This window comes from Myotis myotis, unplaced genomic scaffold (genome assembly GCF_014108235.1).
Source record: "Myotis myotis isolate mMyoMyo1 unplaced genomic scaffold, mMyoMyo1.p scaffold_m19_p_22, whole genome shotgun sequence".
In the NCBI taxonomy this organism is placed as follows: Eukaryota; Metazoa; Chordata; class Mammalia; order Chiroptera; family Vespertilionidae; genus Myotis; species Myotis myotis.
This window is the reverse complement of record NW_023416327.1, coordinates 7,549,942-7,574,151: the sequence shown is the minus strand read 5'-3', so window position 1 is coordinate 7,574,151 and position 24,210 is coordinate 7,549,942. Positions and strand designations below refer to the sequence as shown.

General features: G+C 52.6%; 1 protein-coding gene across 1 annotated transcript in view; it reads left to right on the top strand.

Annotated features, from left to right (window-relative positions):
• Positions 1-11,961: 11,961 nt before the first annotated feature.
• LOC118679028 (early nodulin-75-like) overlaps positions 11,962-24,210 on the top strand; it is a 34,200-nt gene continuing 21,951 nt past the window's right edge. Inside the window, exon 1 of the mRNA XM_036355251.1 lies at positions 11,962-12,038. Coding sequence (XP_036211144.1) covers positions 11,962-12,038 — 77 coding nt within the window. The remainder of the gene's footprint in view (positions 12,039-24,210) is intronic.

The window sequence follows — 24,210 nt, the reverse complement described above, 5'->3', positions numbered from 1 at the left end:
GGTTTGATTCCCAATCGGGGTTTAAGTCTCAATCCACTGGGGATCGAGGAAGGAAGAACCGATAGATGTTTCTATCTATCCCTCTCTCTTCCTCTCTCTCTCAAATCAATACAAACATATTAAAAAACACCAATTCTTTTTAGTATAATACATTCTCATGATTCAAAGTTCAAAGGGTACAAATATAGTATACTCTTTGCCACCCTTGTCCCAGCTACCCCATACTGAGGCAATCAATCAGTTTCTTCAGATTATTCCAAATATGATCACTTTCATAATTATACAACAAATTAATTTATATATTTACTTTCATCCCTCTTTTTTCCCCAAAGGGTAGAATATTATCAACTGCATTGCACCTTGCATTGTTCACTTATTTATTTGTTGAAGGTCTTTGCGTGATGGTTCACAAAGAGTATCCTTTGTTAGGCTGCATAGCCTCATGAATGGTCGTCTGTACCAGTCGCAGCTAACCGGCATTTAGCTTATCATCATCAATCTCCTGCTATTACAAACAATTTTGCAACAAATAACCTTGCACCTCTGCCTCTTTACACAGTAGGTTTTTCGAAGCAGACTTGGTGGGCGCAAGGGTTGGTGCAGCTGGACTTTGGTAGATAGTGCCAAAATGTCCCCCAAAGAGGTTTTCCCGCTCTCACTCCACTAGCGGCACCTTCAGCAAGCGTTGGGCCTCTGCGCGCCACCGGAGAACAGCACCCCAGTGGCTTTATTTGGTGTGCATCTCTTCATTGCTTTTATTCCGATTGACCTCCAGTCCCTTTTGATTTTGCTGTTCGTCATTACTGGGGACCAGGTGAGGAATTTAAAGAAATAACAAAGATGGGGAAGTGCTTCGTTATTTTGTTACCTGTTCATGATAACTGTTAAATTACTAGTTCTCAGCTGGCTGTTCCCCTGAATCTCCTGGGGCGTTTTTTAACAGCAAGGTTGAAACCACTGTGTGTGATACACAAGGTGGATACATGACATCATGCATTCGTCAAAACCGCAGACCTGCACAACAGTGAACGCTGATGTAAATATGGGCTTTAGTCCATCATAACCCCCAGTGTCCACCGATTCCTGAGTGGCCAGCAGCTGTAACAAGTACGCACACCAATGCGCTATTGGCAGGAGGGGCGGAGAGGCGAAGTGTGAGAGGGTGTGTCTGGGAATGCTTTGTACTTTCTGTTCATTTTGTCTGTAAACATAAAATCGCTCTAAGAAATAAAGTCTATTGATTAAAACAAAAGCCACAAAACCAGGACAAGCCCTGGCCGCCTCCCCTAGAGGTTCTGGTAAGGTGCCTGGAGTGGAGCCAGGACTAGGGATTCTTTGAAAGGAGGTCGGGTGCTGCGTGTGAGCACCCAGGGTTGAGCCGCTGCCTCACTACGGGCATTGGAGCCCCCACCTGCTTTTAACCCAGGGCCCACTCCAGACTAGTGACCCCTGCCTCCCTGAGGCGCAGCCGGGGTGCTCCGGGGGGACGGAGAGGCCCCGCTGGCTCAGGCGCAGGCAGCCCTAGTGTGAGCAGTTGGGTCTGCGCCCAGAGCGCCTTGGAGGGGCATCCAGAACCCTTCCAGATGCCCGCACACCAGGTCCAGGCAAGCAGGGAGGGTGGCCACGGCGGCTGTAGTGGTTCTCAAAGGGCCGGTATTATTGGCATCACCTGGAATTGATTAGAAATGCAAATTCTTAGGTTCACCCCAGACCTACTGAACCCTAAACCTGGGCGAGGGCGGGGGAGGAGGGCCCGCAGTCCCTGGACAAGCCCCAGGAGTTTCTGATGCACACCTCCTTGGAGAGTCACGGACTAATGTCCTAAAAATGATGTTTCTTTGTACCCGGATTTTGACCTTGCCCCTTGGAAATGATAAACTCTAGTGTGATGCTTACACAGGGGTGGACAAAAATAGGTTTACGGTTGTACTGTAATGGGGTGACCCGCGGAGACGACCACCAGGGACTCAGATCAAGATTTAGGAGCCTTTATTAAGCTGGCCAGCAACTACAGTTACAGCACCCTGCCGAAGCAGAGGCTGAACTGCAGTGCCGACTACAGGAGTTACAGCGTTTTTATTTGCAAAAACCACCAAGTTAGTTACAAAGCCTTGTTTACCCAATTTGTTCCCGACACAGTACAGCATCAGTATAGTGACTACCTTCCTATCTATGTGTTCTAGAACAGAGAGCACAGCGTGACCCACCTGGTCGAAGCGCCAGATATGCAGCCCAGCACAGTACTACAAATACATAATACAAGAATAAATATTACAAGAATACACTCTGTAAACCTACTTTTGCCCACCCCTGTCCATGAATTCTCTATGTTTATGTCTCAATTATTTTGCTTTCATTCTTGGGCTTTGTCTAGTTTCTCTTCCTTCATTTCTTGAAATACTGTTGAGTCTTAGCTGTCTGTACTTCAGAGGTTTAGGTATTGGTTGTGAATGCATGAGGCACAATTTTGAAAGGACAAATGAACGTGCATCTAATTGTCAGGTGAAGCCATTTTCTTTGGGTATTTTTTTTATCTTTAATTTCTTTATTGGTTAAGGTATTACATATGTGTCCTCATCCCCCCGTTAACCCCCACCTCTGCCTCATGCTCTCATCCCCCTGTTGTCCGTGTCCAGTGGTTGGGCTTATATGCATGCATACAAGTCCTTTGGTTGATCTCTCCCCCTTACCCCCACCCTCCCCTACTTTCCCTCTGAGGTTTGACAGTCTGATCACTGCTTCTCTGTCTCTGGATCTGTCCCTGTTCATCAGTCTATGTTGTTCACTATATTCCACTAATGAGGGACATCATGTGGTATTTATCTTTCTCTGACTGGCTTATTTCACTTAGCATAATGCTCTCCAGTTCCATCCATGCTGTTGCAAATGGTAAGAGTTCCTTCTTTTTTACAGCAGCATAGTATTCCATCATGTAGATGTACCACAGTTTTTTAATCCATTCATCTGCTGATGGGCACTTAGGCTGTTTCCAAATCTTAGCTATGGTGAATTGTGCTGCTATGAACATAGGGGTGTATATATCCTTTCTGATTGGTGTTTCTGGTTCCTTGGGATATATTCCTAGAAGTGGGATCACAGGGTCAAATGGGAGTTCCATTTTTAGTTTTTTGAGGAAGCTCCATACTGTTCTCCACAGTGGCTGCACCAGTCTGCATTCCCACCAGCAGTGCACGAGTGTTCCCTTTTCTCCACATCCTCTCCAACACTTGTCGTTTGTTGATTTGTTGATGATAGCCATTCTGACAGATGTGAGATGATTCCAAATTGTCGTTTTGATTTGCATCTTTCTGATGACTAGTGACTTTGAGCATGTTTTCATATGTCTCTTGGCCTTCTGTATGTCCTCTTTTCAAAAGTGTCTATTTAGGTCCTTTGCCCATTTTTTGATTGGATTGTTTATCTTCCTTTTGTTAAGTTGTATGGGTTCCCTGTAGATGTTGGAGATTAAACCCTTATTGGTGATAACTGGGTATTTTTTTAAGGCAAAAATTAGATGTCATTTGAGGACACACAAACTTGGGAATGAAAATAATATTATGTACTTTATTTTTTTAAACAATATTTTATTGATTTTTTACAGAGAGGACAGGAGAGAGACAGAAACATCGATGAGAAAGAACATTGATCAGCTGCCTCCTGCACACCTCCTACTGGGGATGTGCCCGCAACCAAGGTACATGCCCTTGACTGGAATCGAACCTGGGACCCTTCAGTCTGCAGGCTGATGTTCTATCCACTGAACCAAACCGGTCAGGGCGATATTATGTACTTTAAAACAGCTCTTTCTGTTTTCAAAATTCTTACTTACTATCACACTATTGTGGGATCCCTTGTGGAACGAGGGGACAGGTAGCGTGTCACTGCTTTGTGGACAGCTGCCGCCTGCGTGGCGAGGGGACTGCCGTCTCCAAGCGCTGGGTGAGATAAAGGCAGGGCTGGGCTTGCCAAGAACCTCTTGGCTTTTGTCTCCCAGGGGACGGCTATGCTCCCTGAACCCTGGGGAACTCAAACTGCTCACGAAGAACTGTCTGCCACTGACATCTGCCACGCATGGATTTGGTACTAGTTCTCAAATATATGTAAAGGTTATGATTAATAAAAATGTATTAAAAATATTATTAAATTCAGAGTAGATTAAATTTACCCAAGGATATGTTTATTTACTGATTTTAGAGAGGGAGGAACATCAATCAGTTGCTTCCTGCAAGCTCACACACCCCGGCCAGGGATTGAACAAGCAGCCGGGTATACGCCCTGACCGGGAATCAAACCCACGGCCTTTTGGAGTCCGCGATGATGCTCTAAATAACTGAGCCACACGGGCCAGGGCCCAAGTAGGTTTTAGACAAGTATTTTCTTTGTCAATGGATATTAAAATAAAAAGAGGTCCTTGTTCTTGAAAAGGCCATCCATGAACCATTGTCATTCCACTGAATCAGTGAGGCTGTGTTAGGTCAGGCTGCAGTAACAACCCCCCAAGACTCTGGTACAGACCAATGAGGTTTATTTCTCACGAGTGTACATATCCATTGTGGGCTGGCTGGGGATTCTGCTCCCTGTCTTCTTCATTAGGTGAGGCTAATAGATCAGCCACCATCTGGAGCATTTCTGTTTGCCTCGAGTGGGAGAGAGAGAGAGAGAGAGAGAGAGAGAGAGAGAGAGAGAGAAAGAAAGAAAGAGAGAGAGGTGAATGATGTCCTGGTTCTTCAAGCCTCCTCCTAGGATGGACACACGTCACTTTCACTCACATTTCAGTACTGGCCAAAGCAATTCAATGTCCACCACCAACACCGGGGCTCAGGGAGAACAACCCTGCAGTGCCTTATGGGCAGGAGTGCTTTGGTGAACACATTAGTGATGAGGCACAACGCCATCAGCCTTTTCTCTGTGGTGAGGGGCAGGGGACACTGGGACTTTCCAAAGACAGATCACAAGATACTTGAGAAAGAGTTTCATAATTAACACTTCAGTGTCCCCCAGGGCTGCTTACACGTCCAATGACCCACGATCCTCCACCACAATTTATACTACATATTTTTCTACATAAAAGGTGGGAAACCAAGTCCTCTCCAATGTCCCTTCCTCTCCGATGGCAGGGCCTAGGAGTTAACGCCCGGAAGCCAGTGCAGGAGCTTCCTGCCCCTGCAGGTTCCTGCTTGGAGTTCGTTCTGGAGCTCAGCTCCTCGCCGCCCGTGGGAGCCGCTCACCTGTCTGAGCAGCATGGACTTGGCAAGCACGTCCCTCTCATCCCGACTCCAGCTTCACTCGGTCAAGGATTTCCCTCCATTCTTTAATCACACCGTCGCAGGCCCTTTTTAAACCAAGTTTTAAAAATCTCTAGCTGTTTTTACTTTAAAAGTTCTTTTTCTCTCGGACGATCCCCACCTGTGGCTGCTGATGTGAATAGGCGGTTCATGTGGGTGCTGATTGAGCAGGTGGGTACAATCTCAAGTGTTCGCTCAGAAGCGCTGTGTGCCGCCCTCCGGCACATGTGGTAAGTGACGCTATGCAGGGATAGTCTTCCTCACAGTCTAACTCCAGAGGCGCCCGCAGAGCCGCCTGGAGCGCCCGCTGAAACGCGGGTCCCTGCCGCCCGGCCTCCGCTGGCTGCTCGTGGGGCGGGCCCGGGTCTGTGGCTCTCACGAGCTCTCCCCTGGCTCCTGCGCACACGGACGTGTGAGAAGCCCTGCTCGGCGTGGCCCACCCACAAACCCCTCTGTTTGGGAACCGGGGGAAAGCTTCCGAGGAACCAGAGGCGCGACCTGCCAGAGCAGCAGGACCCTGCACGGCTCTGCTGCGCGGCGTCCCGCATTCTTCTCAGCTCTTCCCGCTGTGCCAGGGCAGGTCCTTCGGGACTAACTGCTGGGAGCTGAGTCCACGTTCCTCCTCTGTCCTCTGCTCACTAGTCACAGGTGCTGGGTCCGAGCCCCCCGCCTGGGGCGGGACCTCCTGGGCGGAGGAGCCGTGAGAGGCTGTGGGTGGATAAGGTGAGTGGCACAGCAGTCCCGCACAGGCAGGAGGCGGACACCGGCTGGTGAACATGTACACCTTTCCCACAACCTCTGTACCCACAGGTACTATTTGAGCAGCTGCACGCTGCCCCCAAGACCCTAGCTTTACATAGCAATCGTGCCTGCACTCCCCCTAGAACTGCAGCCTCTGCAGCCCAGCACACTGGCTGGGTAACGGGGCAGCGGTATCTGGGCTCTCGGTGAGCTCTGAGCTTACATCGCAGCAGCACCAGCTCTCAGCTGTCTGAGCTCTCCTCTCTCCTGCACATCTTCCCACCTACCGCCTCTGCTTCTCCGGGCTCTCTCTCCTCTGCGCTGCCAGCTGCTCTCCAGCCGCTCTCTCGTCAGTAGCCTGTATATTATCCAAAGGCAAAGAAGCCCCGTTGCCCACAGTGACGTCCATCATTCGGCTGCAGGAGGGCACAGTGTACCTGTGTCCTGGCATCGCTCATGGTATCTTGGCCCAGTTAGGCTCATGCTCAGAGCGGCCTTGGCCATCCTGGTGTTTTGACAACAAGGCCTCTGTGCTCCCATTGGCCTTGACTATCCGGGGACCCTGGCGTGGTTCCCACAAGATCTAAGTGAATAAGCCTGTCGCTTCTCCATGCTCGCTGAGGAGGTCACGTGGCTCTGCAGTGAGCTGCGCAGACCGTGGGCTCTCAGAGGGGCTGTGGGTGATGTTATCAGGCAACTCCATGCCATTCATTTTGAAAAATGAAGCAGGAATTCAAAGGCTGTGAAGGTCACCCAGGGTTATTTATATTAGAAAATCTATTAAGCTGAAAATCCATTAAGTTTAAAAAATACGTAAGTGAATAGATAGATAGATAGATATCTCTCAATTAGAAGGTATTACTCTGAAGAGGTGAATCCTATATAATAATAGAGGAATATGCAAATTAGCTGGGATGCCACAATGTCTCGACTGAACAGCAGGGACCTGAGGCTGCATGGCGCCTGGCAGGGGCAAGGGACCTCAGGCCGCGCCCCCCACCCGGGGGGCTTGATGGGAGACCTGAGGCTGCACCCCCCCCACTCCGGCAGGGCTTAATGGGGAACCTGAGACTGGGCCCCCCACCTGGAGGGGCTTGACAGGGGCGGGGCCGGCCGGGTCTGGGTCTCACCCAATGGGGGTGGGGCCGGCCGGGTCTGAGTCTCCTGCATTTTCGAAGTGCGTGCAGGTGGTGGGCGGGGACTTGACTCTGGGTCCCGCGGCGCCCCCCAGACTCTGACAGGAGGGAGATTTTCATATACATTTTACTAATTTTCTTTCATTTCTGATACTTCTATTATAGAGAAAGGGCAAATAGCCATATTAAATATTTCCTCTAATTAATTCCCTTTTAATGTGCAAGAATTTCATGCACCGGGCCACTAGTTTGATCATAATGATTAAATAAATTGTAAAGGGCAAAAGCATAAGTATTTCATCTTCATATGTAAATCGAAAATGTTAATACATTCACACAAAGGCAGACGTGGGGTGACCTGGGAGGAGCACAGGTTGAAGTTCTGTCCTGGAATGTTTGGCTCCTGGAGTGTTTGGCCTGAGTCGGGTCAGGGCCACGGTGAGCAGCGCAGGTTCGCTGGGGAAACCCTGGGAGACCAGGAAGATGCACGTTGCTGCCTTCCCTGGACACCTGGGACCCCCTCTGCTGCCATGGACACATCTGCCCCTGGGCCAAACGTCTAGGCCAGTGTCGGCAAACTGCGGCTGGCAAGCCGCATGCGGCTCTTTGGCCCCTTGAGTGCGGCTCTTCCACAAAATACCAACTTCTGCGCATGGGCCACAAAGTTTCAATCGCACTGTATGTGCGTGTCCGCACGTGATATTTTGTGGAAGAGCCACACTCAAGGGGCCATAAAGCCGCATGTGGCTCGCCAGCTGCAGTTTGCCGGCCACTGGTCTAGGCAATCACTGGCCACCATACAGCAGCTGTTCCCGTGCCCGCTCTGCCTGAGGGTCACCCAGGCCCTGTGTCTGGTGGCCCTGCTTTCCCTCAGAGCAGGGCGGAATCTCCCGTATGTCCCAGAGGCAGTTAGCCACCCGCTGCCCGCGTTGCCACCAGAACCCAGGCGCCTACCTCTCTCTGATGCTGCATTGTTTCCACTCTGGTACCTGTGCAACCTCCAGGCTGCCCCTCTGGCCGCAGCATCCTGCATCTCCAAGGCCATTGAGGACTCGATGGCAGATGGCACGACCGGCCCAACCAGAAGGGTAGTTACTCCCCAGACCCTACCTCGGGGTGTGCACGTGGCCTCTCTCGGGTACAACTCCACGGCCACGTCGGTCACTGCAGGTGTTGCCGCGCTGGGAGCTGTGCCGCCTTCCGTCTGGCTCGCTGCCATTGCCCGAGGCAGGACATGTAGTAGATCTTCTGAATGTGACTCATTGTTATGCACTTATGGGAGAACTTCAGGCCAAACCATGCCCTTTGTTACCACTCAGCCTGATTGCTTTTTTTGTTAGAGTGGTAACATTCATCTAATGTGGAACTTACCATGTCAGCCATTGAAAACTGCAATTCAGAGACTTCCAGCACAGTCACAATACTGCCTAGTTCTAGAACGTTCTCAACAGGCTCCCTGAGCCCTCTGCACACCCAGATGATGCTGTTTGTCCACGGAGGATGGTGAAAGTGTGCCTGGGGTTGGGGATGGGGGTGGGGTGGGCCTGGCTTGAGCCAACATGTGATCAGACAGCACCACCAGAACTTACCTGTGTGGGAGGCAGAGGTTTCCTGGAGAAGAACCAGTTAACAGAAGGGAGAGGTGGGGGATGAGCTGGTCAGAGAAACACGTGAGGGGCAGGTTGTCCAGAGGGAAGTGGGGTCCTGGCCTGAGCACTGTGCGGCTGGCATTCTTGTCAGTTTCTCCACTGACCCAGGAGCTTCTGTGAGTCCTTCCTCATTGGCCTCAGAGAAGGGAAGTTGGAGGGGAGGAGGAGGAAGGGGAGGAGAAGGGGAAGAGAGGAGGAGGGGAAAGGGGAAGAGGAAAGAAAGGAGAGTAGGAGGAAGGGGAGGAGGGGGAGGGGGGAGAGGGGAAGGGAGGAGGAGGGGGAAGGGAGAAGGGAGAAGGGGAAGGGGAGGAGGAAGGGCAGGAGGGGGGGGAGGGGGAAAGGGGAGGAGGGGGAGGGGAAGGGGAAGAGGGGGAGGAGGGGGAAGGAGGGTGGGAAGGGGAGGAAGGAACTGACCATCCTGGGCCCAGGCACCACTGAGCGTTTGTAACATCAGACATTAGCCGCCTTGTTATCGGACTCTGAGCTCCCGAAGGCCGACTGCGGACCCTCCCCCCCTTCCCCGTTACCCTGGCAGCAGCTGCAGGTAGCTGTCCCCCTTGTGTGTGTATAACCAGCAGCTGGCGAGGGGGTCAGAGCAGAATTTCCAGGGTGACCTGCTGCTCCCATGCTGCCGGCAGGACGGGAAGAAAGGCTCAGCGAGGACGCAGCCCTGCCTCCTAGGGGTTGGCTCCAGCAGGGCAGGCGCCTCGGCCCCTGGTGTCTGGTTCCCTTTCCCTGGAGACCTGGGCAGGAAGGCCTGTGGCCCCGGACTCCAGAGCAGGCTGGCTGTCCCTGGAGGACTCTGCCAAGGACCTGGGGCAGAAGCCGAGCGGAGCCCTGAGCCCATCTTTCCCCTCCCCAGGCTGTGCCCCTGGGGGCAGGGGAGCAGGTGGGCGCCCAGAAGTCTAACCCTCCCCCCCTCAGGACTGGAGCCCACAGGGGCTGTTTGCATGAGGCACGAGCCTGGCACACGTGGGGCTGCCCGGCTGCCAGGGGTGACCAGGAGGCCCCACGGTCTGATGCCCACGGGGCTGCCACTTGGGAGCTCTCTGTGCCACAGTCCCCTCAGTTCTGTAGGACGCACCTTTGTGAGAGCTGGTGTGAGGACTGAGTGTGCTGGGCTGGGTGGCACCTCTGTGCAGAGCTGCCTCTCACCACTGGCGTCATCCCCATGGCTTCCCGTGGGCCTGGGCAGGCCCACACGAGGGGAAGAGGAGCCAGCAGGAGAGCCCACTGGCCCGGGCGGTGGCAGGAGCCGGTGCGGAGGAGGGGCCTTCTGTGACCTGCCACGGCTCTTGTTTCCTGAGCTACATTCCCAGGCCCGAGCAGCGCAGAGGCCTGCGGGTGGGGCTGAGGAGCGTGTGAGGAGCAGAGCGCACAGGCCAGAGACTCTTCTTCCTCAATTTTGTTGGAGGGTTTATTTTGCTCATTAGCTTCCTCATGTAAGTGAAACCATATGGTATGTGTCTTTGTCTGGCTTATTTCACTCAGCACAATTCCCTCCAGGTCCATTCATGATGTGGAAAATGGTAAGATTTCGTTCTTCTTTATGGCCACTATTCCATGGTGTGAAAGTACCACAACTTTCTTGTCCACTCACCTCCTGTCGCCGGTGTGGCCCCAGGCCTGGCTGTGGTAGACGGCGCGGGCCCGGGCAGGCCTCCTCCAGCTACACCTGGGCTCCGTCGGATGTATCCCAGCAGCGGGAGGCTGGCCATCAGGCAGCCACGGTTTTGGTTTGTTGAGGACCCTCCACGCTGTTTTCCACGGGGGCTGCAGGCACCCCTGTTTGAGCTGCAGGAAGCAGTGCCAGCGTTGGGGGGTGCTCCCTCCCAATCCAGAGCCCCCGCCTTGCCCTCACAGGAAGCTGTGCTAGGAGGCAAAGACTGTGCTGGTGGCACAATCCCGACAGCTTGGTTCTATCCCTGAGGCTGGTGACCCAGGAGAAACCCAGCCGCTCAGCTCTAAGCAGGTTCCGTGAGACGACGTCAGGGGCAGAAGCAGGGCTGACATTCTAACCAGAAGGCGAGGCGAGGCTGGCGGCGAGCACTGGGATCGGCTCCTTCCCTCTCACACCCGAGGCCACCGGCTTCATGGGGCAGGGCTCCCCGGCAGACCCCTGGGCCGCCGTGAAGGGTCAGGACCGTGGGCAGTGCCACGTGCACGCTACGTGAACTCCCTGCCACTTGTCTTAGACACGAGGCGGCTTTCCTCAACAGGAACAAGAGCAGCCAAATGCGAACGGTAGCGCACGCTGAGTCCGACGGCCCACCCAGCTGTGATCAGTTTGAAAGGTTCTTTTTATTTTTCTTAAAATATATTTTATTGATTTTTTACAGAGAGGAAGGGAGAGAGAGAGTTAGAAACATCGATGAGAGAGAAACATCGACCAGCTGCCTCCTGCACATCTCCTACTGGGGATGTGCCCGCAACCCAGGTACATGCCCTTGACCGGAATCGAACCTGGGACCCTTCAGTCCACAGGCCGACGATCTATCCACTGAGCCAGACCGGTTTCGGCTGAAAGGTTCTAACATCATGCCAAGATCAGAGAAACACATGATTGGTATTTTTAAAACTTTCTTTTTCAATTGCAGTTTACATTTGTGGTTGTTTTGTGTTCGTTCCAGGTGCAGCACAGTAGCTAGATAATCAGATACTTTATGAGGCGCTCCTCCCGGTGCGCCCAGCAGCCCCCTGCCCGCACATGCTCACTACGATATCGTTGACCATCTGCCCATGCTGCACTCGCACCCGGGACTCTTCTGCGTCTACCAATCTGTACTTCTCATCCGTCGCCTTTCCCACCGGTTCCCAGCCCTGATCCCCGCTGGCAACCACGGGCGGAGAAGCAGCATTGCTATCAACTTGAGACATCATTTAAGGCGCCAACACTCATTAACGACCACTGGTGATTTTCAGCTTCATGGCCATGGATATAAAAAGCCATTTCCTGATTGAAAGCTTAACTTCGGGAAAATGCAAAAATATTATGTTTTCCTGCTGTGACTGGGAGAACGTGCTCAAATGCTGTCCCCCTCCCCCTTCTGTGCACCTCTGTTGTCTGCCCCCCACAATCCAGGGCCGCAGATGGGCCGGGACTCTCAGAGATGGGGCTGTCCTCACAGGGCCCAGTCTGTAGCCGCCAAGATGACAGATGGAGGTAATGAGCTCTTCGTGCTACTCCCTCTGGAGGAGCTTGTCCTGCGCTGCAGACGCAAGTGCAGGTGCGTGTTCCCAGCCATTCATGTGCTAAGGCCCTCTGGCCGGGAGGCTCCAGCCCACCTGCACCTGGCCTTGGGCTCCCAGCCTCCAAACTGTGGGAATAACTCTAAGCTGCCTCTGTGGTGGTGTTTGCTGAGCAGCCCAGCTGCCCCAACTGGGAGCCTTTCTCTACCCCCAGGCCCGGAGGGAGGTCAGGGTCAATCTGGGCCACTCTGAGCACATCTCCTCCCGGAAGCTCAGAGCTGCACTCACGTTGGAGGTCTGGCGTGGGAGTCAGAGGCCATTTCTGTCCCCACAGACTCTCCTCTGGGCTCCTGAGGCCTTTCCCGGGGCAGCCAAGAGTGAGGGGCCAGCTGTCCTGCTGACTTCACCAGCCGAAGAGGAGGGGACGTCAGGTATGGCTGGAGGTGGGTGGCGGTGCGTGTGCCCCGCGTGTCCTGCTTCAGCGGAGCTGTTTGTGTCTCGGCAGAGATTTCTGATGCTTTTCTACCTTGAGGCACTGTCTGCAGATGATGCTGTTCATAAATAAAAAGGATAAGCCGTCGAGGTGGTGCTTTCTGGACGGGCTGCTGCGGCAACACTGTTTCCAGCACTGGTATTTCCTCTCTTGCCGGCAAGTTAGTTCAGAGCTGATGGGGCGGCTGTGCGTGTGCAGGCCTTTGGGCACGTATTGTTCGGAGTATTTGCGCGCCATAGCCATGAACCTAAACACATATCAGACGTGCATACTGAAAAAATATAAACATTTAAAACTGGTTAACTTGAACCCTAAAATTTCAATTCTGAGTGATGTTTCTTTGCCCCTTTTCAAAATTCATTAGTTAGAGTCCTGGCTTTCATCAACCTTTCCTCAGCTCATCTCTTTTTGTTTTCTTTTTAATTTTTAAAAATCCCTACCAGAGGATATGTTTTTATTAACTTTTAGAGAGAAAGAGGAAGGGAGAGGGAGAGAGAGAGGGAGAGGGAGAGGGAGAGAGAGAGGGAGAGGGAGAAAGAGAAACAAAGCATCGATTGGTTGCCTCTGCAATACCCTGACCTAGGATCAAACCCTCAAGCCAGTCATGTGCCCCCATCTGGAATCAAACCTGCAACCTTTTGGTGTGTGGGACGACACTCCAACCAACTGAGCACCCGCCAGGGCTCAGCTCGCCTCCAGTTCCCCTGCCCCAAGAGCTTGCTCCCATCATCCGGGCCACTGCTGTCGCCAACAACTCTGATTTCCCACCTCCCATTCCTTTGCTCACGAGTCCTCAGCCTAGAAACCTTCACACACTCTACCTGTGGATCCCAGTTCAAGTTCCAGACTGTAAAAAAGTAACCAGTGGAGGCCCCTTAAAACGGAGCCAGAGCGCCATGCCTGAGAAACTGCCCTGTCTACGTCTCACATCTTAACATTAGATCATACACTGAGTGTTTATGAACTCCTAGGCTGTGTGGATGAGAATCCATCCTGAAATCTCACCAGGAGATAAGGGGTTAATAGCTAAACTTTATAAAGAACTTATACAATCCAACACCGAAACGGCCGTCCAAAGTGGCACTCATCTTCTCTTCATCCCGTGCTATGGAGGGCTTCCTACTGTTGGCAGGTGCTCGTCCCCACCCCCAGGTGCGCACAGACACTGGAAGAAGGCGTCTAAGTGGATTTAGGACATGTAGACACTGCCTGTGTGATATGCCAAGCGCTCCCTCCATTTTTCAAACACTAATTTTTGACCCTCTCCATCGCCTCCGAGCGGAGAGGTTTGTTATTATTGATGCATGTCAGAGGGGGAACTGAGGCACAGACAGCACTGCTCCCAAACCTGCACCTGGAAGCACAAACATTAACACCACACACGTTCTGTGGACCAGGCATCTGGGCGCGGCTTGGTTGGGGGTCTCTGCCTTAAGGTCTCTGTGAAGCAGGGGATGTGTTTCAACTGAGGCTCGCCTGCGGACAGGTTTCCTCCCAAGCTCACTCTCCGGGTTGTCGGCAGGATGCGGTTTGGACTGAGAGCTTGAGTTCCTGCCTGTTGGCCTGGGCACGCCCTCGATTCTCTGCTACAGGGCCTCTACATAGGGCTGCTCAAGACATGGGCTCTTGCTCCCCCCCCCCCCCCCCCCCCAGTTCCAGTGGTATGACAGACAGACAGACAGAGACACACATACAGGAAGTGAAACAGAGGCTGAGATGAGCAGTGGCTTCCCCAAGATCCAGCTGCACCCAGGCCTGTGTGAGTGTGTTCCATGCTGTGTCCCACTCAGTCTTGTCACTCTTCCACCTCTGCGTCTGTGCATCGGACTCGGGGAGGCCAGCCCAGGTGTTAGGGGCGTTGCCTCATCCGCACTGATCACTCCTTAGGAAATGTGTCCAGCATCATCCTCATGGGGCAGGTTGGGAGGCGGGGAGGCCCTGGGAGGCACGGAGACTGCCCCAGGGCCCGGGGCTGGTAAGGAAAAGGAGGTGTGAACGCAGCTTTCTCCTCCAAGCCGGGCCTGGTACCTTCCCAGGGCGCTGGGGGAGGGCTGCGTTAGCTGTTGGTGTGCAGGCAGGTGTGCAGGTCAGGGCCAGGAGGGTGAGCGGTCAACAGCCCGGAGGGGGCTTAGGGCGACTCTGATTGGAGAAGGGCCCAGGTCATGCAACCTTGACGGGTGACCTCACTTCCTTGGTGACAGATCCCCAACAGAAATTAGACTGTGGGAAACAGGTACCCACATTCTGGAGGCACCGCCTTTCCAGCTCACTTGGCCGGGCCGGTCAGGAGACTAGGATGGCTCTGTGTTGCTTCCCGTGCTTCCGAGGCTCTGGACAGAAGAAAGCCTGGAGTGAGAGCTGTTTTTGTGGCTGCAGAGATCGGCACAAGTGCCACCCCCACACCCCTCGCCCTCTGGCAGGAGGCACCCGCCAGCAACCGAGGGCAGCCCAGGGCAGGCCCATCCAGGCCAGCGGGGTCCCACCTGGGCAGCCCTACCCTCTTAGCCCTCATCCTGGGCTTGTGTGTGTAGGGGGTGGTGAGGGAAAGCGTCCTGGCAGGAGCAGGTGGGAGGTGGGAGGTGGGATGAAGGGCACACATCCTGGGCGGGAGCAGGTGGGAGGTGTCAGAGCCGGGAGGGTCTGTCATGTCATTGCCCAGGTCATGGCTGGCAGGAAGGGACGCTGAGCGCTGGGACAGAGCTCCTCTCCCCACCTGCTATCCAGAGGGAAGGGCCCTCTTGCTCCTCCCCTGCCTGGAGGTCTTTGCAGATGCCCCCTCCGCCCCACCTGGGGAGCAGAATTGGGGGTGGGCACCTCCCCCTGGCAATGCCTAGGCAGGGCCTTGATACCTCCTGGCCCCACCCGGTTCTGTCTTTGCAGAGCTCCAAGGAGTCACCTGGCTTTATTTGAAGTAAGTTTCCTTACTCCCTGTGCATTTCCTCTGAGGCCAGGGTTTCTGGGGACACCCCCCTCTGCCCCCCTGGACCAGCCCAAGGAGAAAAGCCGTGGGTGTATTCAGAGCTGACTCTGCCCAGGAGGCGCCACCATCACTGGCTCTGGGCAGAGGGGGGAAGGTTTCTCACTTTTAAAAGAAAGGCTCAGGCGGGCCCTGGGTGGGGCCTGGAGCCTGGAGCCTGGGGGCCTGGGGCCTGGGGGCCTGGGGCCTGGGGCCTGGAGCCTGGAGCCTGGGGGCCTGCGGTCTGGGGCCTGGGGCCTGGAGCCTGGGGCCTGGGGGCCTGGGGCCCTGGGGGCCTGGGGGCCTGGGGCCTGAGGGCCTGGGGTCTGGGGGCCTGGGGTCTGGGGCCTGGGGCCTGTAGTCTGGGGGCCTGGGGCTGGCTGCCCAGGCTGCGGTGTCCTGCGTGACTGGCTGGCTGTGCGGGCTTTCCCCGCAGGATGCACATCTGGGAAGCTGTGCGTTACTTGTCCTGTCCCGGTGGGGGGGCCGCTGGTTAAGGGCCCTCGTTGGGCTTCCTGGGCTGCCGCTGGCCTGGCCCCGACCTGCTCCTCGCCGTTCCCAGGCAGTGCCGGTGAGGGGAATTGGGAGCACCTCGTCTCAGGGCGGGCGCCCGGGACTCTGCATTCCCGCCGCGTCCCTGGGGTCCTGAGCTAAACTGCGGCAGCCACTGCAGAAGCGCATCCCTTGCCTCAGCTGGTCGCTCCGGCGGCTGGGAGGGGACCTGCCCTCTGCTGGCTGTTATCCTCCCACCTCCGGGGCCACTGCTCCTCTGTGTGCGGCCTCACTGACCTGCCCCAGGAAGCCCGGAGGCCGGGTGTGGGCCCTGCAGTCTGTCTGGTCAACGCGGGGCCACACCCCTCCCAGGGGCCGCTGAGAGCCCCGTGCCGTGTCTCCTCTCCCCGTCCCGTCCCTGTCCCCGTCCCCGCCAGACTCGGGCTGCCCGCAACAGCTCATGGCTCTTAACCACATCTCCTGCCTGCTCCTGAGCGCCAGGGCAGGCCCGGGCCTGCTGGACTCCGGCCGCTTTCTCTGCCTCCCTCTCCTCTGGCCCGGCTCCTCGGTGGCCCCTGCCCTGCTGCCTGGACCTGGCTCTGTGGAGCCTCCCTGGGAGCCATGTGGAATCAGTGGGTCCTGGGGGTGCCAAGGCCCGATTAACGCACCTTGTCCACACTCACCTGCTCCGGGAGGCCCTCCCTCCCCCCAGACACCTGGCCCAGGCAGGCTTCGTGGCCATGAGCCCCGTCTTCCCTGTGCCTCCCTCAGGGTCCTAACCCCAGGCAGGCTGCGGGCACCTTCCTTTGGGCACGGTGACCCCTGTGCCTCTTCTCCTGTAACTGGGCTCCTGAAGCACCGCGTGGTCGTCCTCCTGGTGGGAAAACGTGCATCGCAACAGTGTCACCTTAGCTGCTGTGAGGGCACAGCCGTGGCACTCAGCGCCCCTGAGGCTGCGCGGCCAGCACACTGCCTCGTTATGCGACATCTCCATCGCCCCAGGAGGCCCCAGCCCGCCAAGTGCTTTACACCCCGCTCCCCTTCCCTGGTCCCTGGCAACACCAATCTGCTTTGTTTCTACGCAGGGACTTGTTTTGGATCTGTCCTCTGAAGGGAACCCTGCAGTGACTGGCTCCTGTGTCTGGCTTCTTTCACCGAACGCCCACCCATGCTGCAGCGCAAATCAGCGCGCCAGCCTCGGAGCAGCTGAGGAATGCTCCTGTACGGATGCACCACAGCTGGGCCAACTGACCCCCCTCTGCGGACATTTGGCTCTTTCTACCTTTGACTACACACAGGGTGTAGTTTGCTGGTCTCCGCCCTCAGATCCACCCGCCCCCTGCCCTGCCCCAGAGGAACTGCCCTCTCTCAGGCCAGGGCCTGCTGCTCTCCTGCACTCATTGTCTCCTGGCTCTGCCCTGAGGTGGGGATGCGACCTTCGGGGCTCTCCTCCCTTGAGGTCACCCTGCTCGTCAGACCCGTGCCAGTCTCCCAACCCTCTCTTCTCGATCTGCAAGCAGCCCGAGCACAAGGCTTTTCCCCTTCTCTCCTGGCGTAGCCTCTGCGTTAGATGCTAGTTCCGTTTCACACCTGTTTCTGTCCTGAATGTCTCAAGCTCCCTCTGAAGAAAGGCTCTTCCTCCAGCAGCATCTGCCTGTTTTCTTTGCTGTTTTAACTCTGCTCCTGAGCAAACTCCATGCCCGGGCTCAGCGGCTCCCAAGCACAGGTGTTTCAATCCACGCCCTTGGGCTTTGGGTTTGCAGCAACTTCCTCGAGGCAGGAAGACGGCACTGCGCTGCACAGCAGGAGGCCTGCTCCCTTCCATGCGCTTGTTAATGACGCCTGGAGCGCTTCTGTGGGTGAAGCCACAGTTTGGCTTCTGTAATCTAAATACTGAGGTCACAAATGGTTGGACCTGAATGTAATTCATTCAAAGCAAAGAAAAGAAGGAAGTCCCGGCAGCCCACCCACGCCCCCCTGGACGCACGGCCAGGTCAAGCTGCAGCCTCCTGAGCGTTCTGCAGCGGCCCCGCACTCTGCTTCCCTGGAGAGGCGTGGCCGGACCCTGACTGAGCACACGGTAAGATGCGGGCCATACATGTTCTGACTCTAACGCTAAAAGGCTTGACTGCAAAAAGATGGCCTTTTCCAAAACCGAGCACTTGCCTCAGTGTTAGTCTGTCCAGTTAGCATCTCTCTTTGGTGTCAGTTTCAGTCCCTCCAGGAAAGAGCAGGGAAAAATCAGGCCTTTGGTTAGAAGGATAAGGGCGGGGGGCAGCGGGGGGGGGGGGGGGGGGGAGGGATGCTGACTGGCCCCTGCTTACTCCGAGGGAGAAATATACATTTACAAACAACCAAAGCACTGAGTCTGTATCGACTGCATGTGGTCAAGTATTGGATCTGCAGGGTGAGCAGGAGGCCAGTGGTGAGTAGAGGGAAGGCACGGCAGACTGCGTGTGCAAACGTGTACTGAGACGCATCGCCCGAGTCCCATCACTTCTGCCAGGTGTGTGCTGCTCTCCTCCCGGCCTGGAACCGCCCACTCTCACCTCTGAAATCCAAACCCACTCCCCACCTTTTCTCCTTTGCCCAGAAACGTCTTACAGACGCAGTGCTGCCTCACTGTCTTTGGAATTTCATGTGCACGTATTAAGCTTTGACCTTCTCCTGTTAAAAAAAAGACTTAAATAGAGCCTTTGCCCATTTGGGGGAGGTGGCGGGAAAGTGAACCCACACTGTCAGCTCTCAGGACCCAGGACTGCAGGCTCGGGGCCACCTCCTCTCCGCTGGTTTCTGGGGCTCAGACGGGGGACGGCCACATTCGGGTCTGGGCGTCTTGGAGCCTGGGGGTGGGGGTGGGAAAGGGTCTCAGGGGACTGAGGTCAGGGGGATGGGAGACATGAGCAGAGAACATGCTCTAGAATCCACGCTTCCTGCCATGTGCCCAGCTGCCCTGGCGCCACGTGCCTGTCACAGGGACCCACACAGAGTCCGGGCCGCCCCTCCGGCACAGGAGCTAGGAGGTGAGAGAGAATTTGGGGCTAAAAATGCAAAGCCTCAGGTATGTTGCATGTCACATCTGCCCAGGTTAGCGTGTAACATGCAGAGTGGGAAGTAGCTCCATTGCAATGTTGGTATTGCTTTTATTAGCTTCGACTGATATGACTATACTATTCTCAATTGTTGATTCTTGTAAAACATATTTACTTTGTAATATGATATTATTTGTCAAATGGATAAAACTGAAAAGAATGTTACAGTTACATTTCGTCCTCCTGTTTTTCACTCTCCTTGTGTAAAGGTGACTGTGTCTCTGTCACGCGTGTGCTGGGACTGGCCTGGGGCAGACGGCAAACTGGGCCACTCGTCCCCTCGGCCAGGCCGCACTCCTGCTCAGATGGCCTGGTGGCTCTGAGAAAGGCCCCCAATCAAGCTCTGAATGGAAGTCTGTCCTGGTGTTAAGGGGAAGGAGAGTGGGGGGAGGACAGCAGCCCACCTGATGGGAGGCCTCACTGAGGCATCCAGTAGGTGACTTGCCACAGTGACTTCTGGAACCGGTCCCCAGGCCGGAAGTTCTCAGCACTGGGTTTTATCAGCGGGCCTAAACTGGCAGTCGGACATCCCCCAAAGGGTCCCGGATTGGAGAGGGTGCAGGCCAGGCTGAGGGACCCCCCCCCACTCCCATGCACAAATTTCGTGTACTGTGCCTCTAGTATGCATATAAGTTCTTTGCTTAATCTCTTCCCAGTCCGCTTCCCCCTTCCCTCTGAGATTTGTCAGTCTGTCCCATGTTTCCATGCCTCTGGTTCTATTTTATTCATCATTTTATTTTGTTCATTAGATTCCTTGTTTGTTTATTTTAATTTTTAGATTCAATTGTTGATAGATATGCATTTATTGCCATTTTATTTTTTATATTTTTTATCTTTTATTTCTTCTTCTTCTTCTTCTTTGACTCTTTAACATTTCATATAATACTGGTTTGGTGGTGATGAACTTCTTTAGCTCTTTCTTGTCTGGGAAGCTGTTTATCTGACCTTTAATTCTAAATGAGAGCTTTTTTGGGTAGAGAAATCTTGGTTGTAGGTCCTTGCTTTTCATCATTTTGAATATTTCTTGCCACTCCCTTCTGGCCTGCAAAATTTATGTTAAGAAATCAGCTGATAGTCATATGGGTGCTCCTCGATGTTGTGATAAAGAACCAACTAGAAATTAAGCATACACTGACTGAAATAAAGAATATTATACAGACACCCAACAGCAGACCAGAGGAGCGCAAGAATCAAGTCAAAGATTCGAAATGCGAAGAAGCAAAAAACACCCAACTGGAAAAGCAAAATGAAAAAAGAATCCGAAAATATGAAGATAGTGTAAGGAGCCTCTGGGACAGCTTCAAGCGCACCAACATCAGAATTATAGGGGTGCCAGAGGATGAGAGAGAGCAAGATATTGAAAACCTATTTAAAGAAATAATGACAGAAAACTTCCCCCACCTGGTGAAAGAAATAGACCTACAGGTCCAGGAAGCGCAGAGAACCCCAAACAAAAGGAATCCAAAGAGGACCACACCAAGACACATCATAATTAAAATGCCAAGAGCAAAAGACAAAGAGAGAATCTTAAAAGCAGCAAGAGAAAGAAACCCAGTTACCTACAAGGGAATACCCATACGACTGTCAGCTGATTTCTCAACAGAAACTTTGCAGGCCAGAAGGGAATGGCAACAAATATTCAAAGTGATGAATACCAAGAACCTACAACCAAGATTACTTTATCCAGCAAAGCTATCATTCAGAACGGAAGGTCAGATAAAGAGCTTCACAGATAAGGAAAAGCTAAAGGAGTTCATCACCACCAAACCAGTATTATATGAAATGCTGAAATGTATCCTTTAAGAAGAGGAAGAAGAAAAAAAAAAAGGTAAAGATACAAATTATGAACAACAAATATGCATCTATCAACAAGTGAATCTAAGAATCAAGTGAATAAATAATCTGGTGATCATAATAGAATCAGGGACATAGAAAGGGAATGGACTGACTATTCTTGGGGGGGAAAGGGGTGTGGGAGATGTGGGAAGAGACTGGACAAAAATCGTGCACCTATGGAAGAGGACAGTGGGTGGGGAGTGAGGGCGGAGGGTGGGGCGGGAGCTGGGAGGAGGGGAGTTATGGGGGGAAAAAAAAGAGGAACAAATGTAATAATCTGAACAATAAAGATTTAATTAAAAAAAAAAAAAAGAAATCAGCTGATAGTCATATGGGTGCTCCCTTGTAGGTAACTGACTGCTTTTCTCTTGCTGCTTTTAAGATTCTCTCTTTGTCTTTAACCCTTGGCATTTTAATTATGATGTGTCTTGGTGTGGGTCCCTTTGGATTTCCTTGTTTGGGACTCTCTGTGCCTCCTGAACTTGTAAGTCTATTTCTTTCACCAGGGTAGGGGAATTTCTGTAATTATTTTTTTTCAAATAAGCTTTCAATTTTTTGCTCTCTCTGCTCTTTTTGGTACCCCCATGATGCAAATGTTGGTACACTTGAAATTGTCCCAGAGGCTCCTTACACTATCTTCATATTTTTGGATTATTTTTTCATTTTGCTGTTCTGATTGGGTGTTATTTGCTTCCTTATATTCCAAAATCTTGATTTGATTCTTGGTGTCCTCTACTCTACTGTTGATCCCTGTAAATTATTCTTCCAGTTAGGTATGCTTCATTTCTGACTAGTCCCCCCCCCCCTTTTTTTTTAATGTTGTTGATGTTCTCCCTAAGTTCCTTGAAATCCTCACTAAGTTCCTTGAAGTTCTCATTAAAATCCTTGAGCATCCTTATAACTATTGTTTCGAACTCTGTACCTCCATTTCACTCCATTTCAGTTATTCGACAGATTTGTCCTGTTATTTTGTTTGTGACATGTTTCTTTGTCTCCACATTTTGGCTGCTTCCATGTGTTTGTTTATATGTATTAGGTAGAGCTGCTTTGTCTCCTGGAATTGGTAGAGTGGCCTGTGTACTAGGTGTTCTGTAGGGCCCAGTGGCTCAGCCTTTCTAGTCACCTGATCTGGGCACCCCAAATGCACCCCTGTGTGGGCTGTGTGCTCTGTCCTATTGTAGTTGAGCCTTAATTACTGTTGGCATCACTAGGAGGGATTGACCCCATGCCAAATGGTTGGGAGAATTGGCTGTGACTATAGAGGATGAGCTGCTGTGCAGAAGTTGACCCTATGGAACAGGGCTTGCTTCAATGGAGCTTTGGTGCTCACCAAGTCTGCCTTTGAAGTATGTCACTCATGGAGGTGGTAGGGTTGTAATCTGGGGTGCTCAAAGTTGACCACTGGGTACACTAGCTCTGGGGCCTCCCAGGTGGTGCAAAGTCAGCCTCTGCCTGTGCCTGGAGTCACACAGCATGAGCTACAAAGTGATCTGCAGATTGCTGCTACTTGTGTTTAGCTTGGAGATTCCCAGAAGAAGCCAAGCTGTGAACCAGGCAGGCTGTTGCTAGTGCCAGGCCTGGGGCCACATATTGAGAGGTACAGGGCATGCTGATGCCAGCTGCTGCTTGTTTGAGAGATTTTAGGAAAGTCTAATGCTGGAAGCAAATTCTAGCAGGGCATAATAAAATGCAAGAAGTCATCAAAAGGTTGATGAACCTTGGGGCTTCAGTAGGGCTGAAGATCTGCATGTTATTGACTGCTGACAGACAGCTGAAGGCAGTTCCCCCAACCTGATAATACTTTATTGTTTACCATACCTTACCCTTGATATGTATATCTGCTTTGCAATAGGGCAAAATGTGTGAATAAAAAGCCCTGGATTTGGAGATTCAGAGATCTCAGTTACTAAAGCTAAGCCTCCTCTGGCTCCCCCAAAATGCCTCCCAAATTCATATTTCTTCTCTAGCCTCTTTTTTTTTTTTTATTGCTTAAAGTATTACAAAGGGTATTACATATGTGTCCATTTTATCCCCCCGCCCTAGACAGTCCCCTAGCTTCTCTAGCCTCTTTATTAATTTATGATGCAGCCCCTTATCCAGATTTCTGAACCCTAGCAGATGCTGAGAAAGACCCCAGCAGTCTAAAGCCTGAGGCAAGACAGGCCAGTTGTATGGAACAAAAAATTATTTGGATGAGCCTGCAAGTAGGAAAGGGCAAGGTCTCAGGGAATCACCAGGGCAAGGAGAAAAGTGTGAGCCAGGTTGGAGATTCAGATATGGCACAGCCTGTCAGCTCTGTGGCAGGGAATACTTGACAAAGGAACAGTGGCCTCTGCCAGCACGTTGGTCTGGTAGAAAGCTGCTCGTCCAGCTCTTGCCCTGATTCCAGACAAATTAGTTCTTCCCTGAATGACTCAGGTTCCTTTCAAGCTGCTGCCCCAGCACTGGAGCTCAGAGGGAGTGAGTCTGAGTAAGTCCATGCATGGGCCCTTTAAGAGGAACTGCCTGGATCATCAACAGCCTCTGTCTCACTCAGCACATTCCCCGCTGGTTTTCACAACCAGAAGTTGTGGGGACTTCTCTTCCCGGCACTGGAACTCCCTCAACCTCTGGGCCCGGACCTCTTGCTCCTCAGGGGGACCTCCACAGCCAAGATATTCTTCCTGATTTTAAACTGCCACTCGTCGGGGTGGAACCTGCCTGTTCCTCGATTCCTCCTTGTGTCTCTGCCCTCCTACCAGTCTCAATGTGCTTCCTCTTTAAATCCCTGGTTGTGGGACTTCTGTTCATCTTGATTTCCGGTGGTTCTGGATGATGGTTGTTCTGTATTTTAGTTGTAAATTTTGATGTGGTTGTGGGAGGCAGTGAGTACTGAGTTTACCTACGCTGCCATCTTGACCTTACTTTTATCTTTGTAATATTTTTGGAAATTTCTTTTAATCAATAGTCTATTTCACTCCGTCTATTCAGTTATGTCTAATTAAATATTTAACTCTTTAATTAAAAGTAATTTTAAACTCATTCTTTTACTTATTTATATTTTATTTTTGTAATGTAAACTTTTATTCAGAAACTATTTTCTTTCTTTTTTATTGTCTAAAGTATTACATATGTCTCCTTTTTCCCCAATTGACTCCCCCCCGCCCCAGCCATTCCCACACCCGGCAAGCCCCCACCGCCCCAGTGTCTGTGTCCGTTGGTTATGCTAATATGCATGCATACAAGTCCTTTGGTTGCTCTCTAACTGCCCCCTTCCCCTACCATTTGTCTCTAGATTGATCTATTTTTGTTCATCAAATTATGTTGATCATTATATCCCACATATGAGTGAGATCATGTGA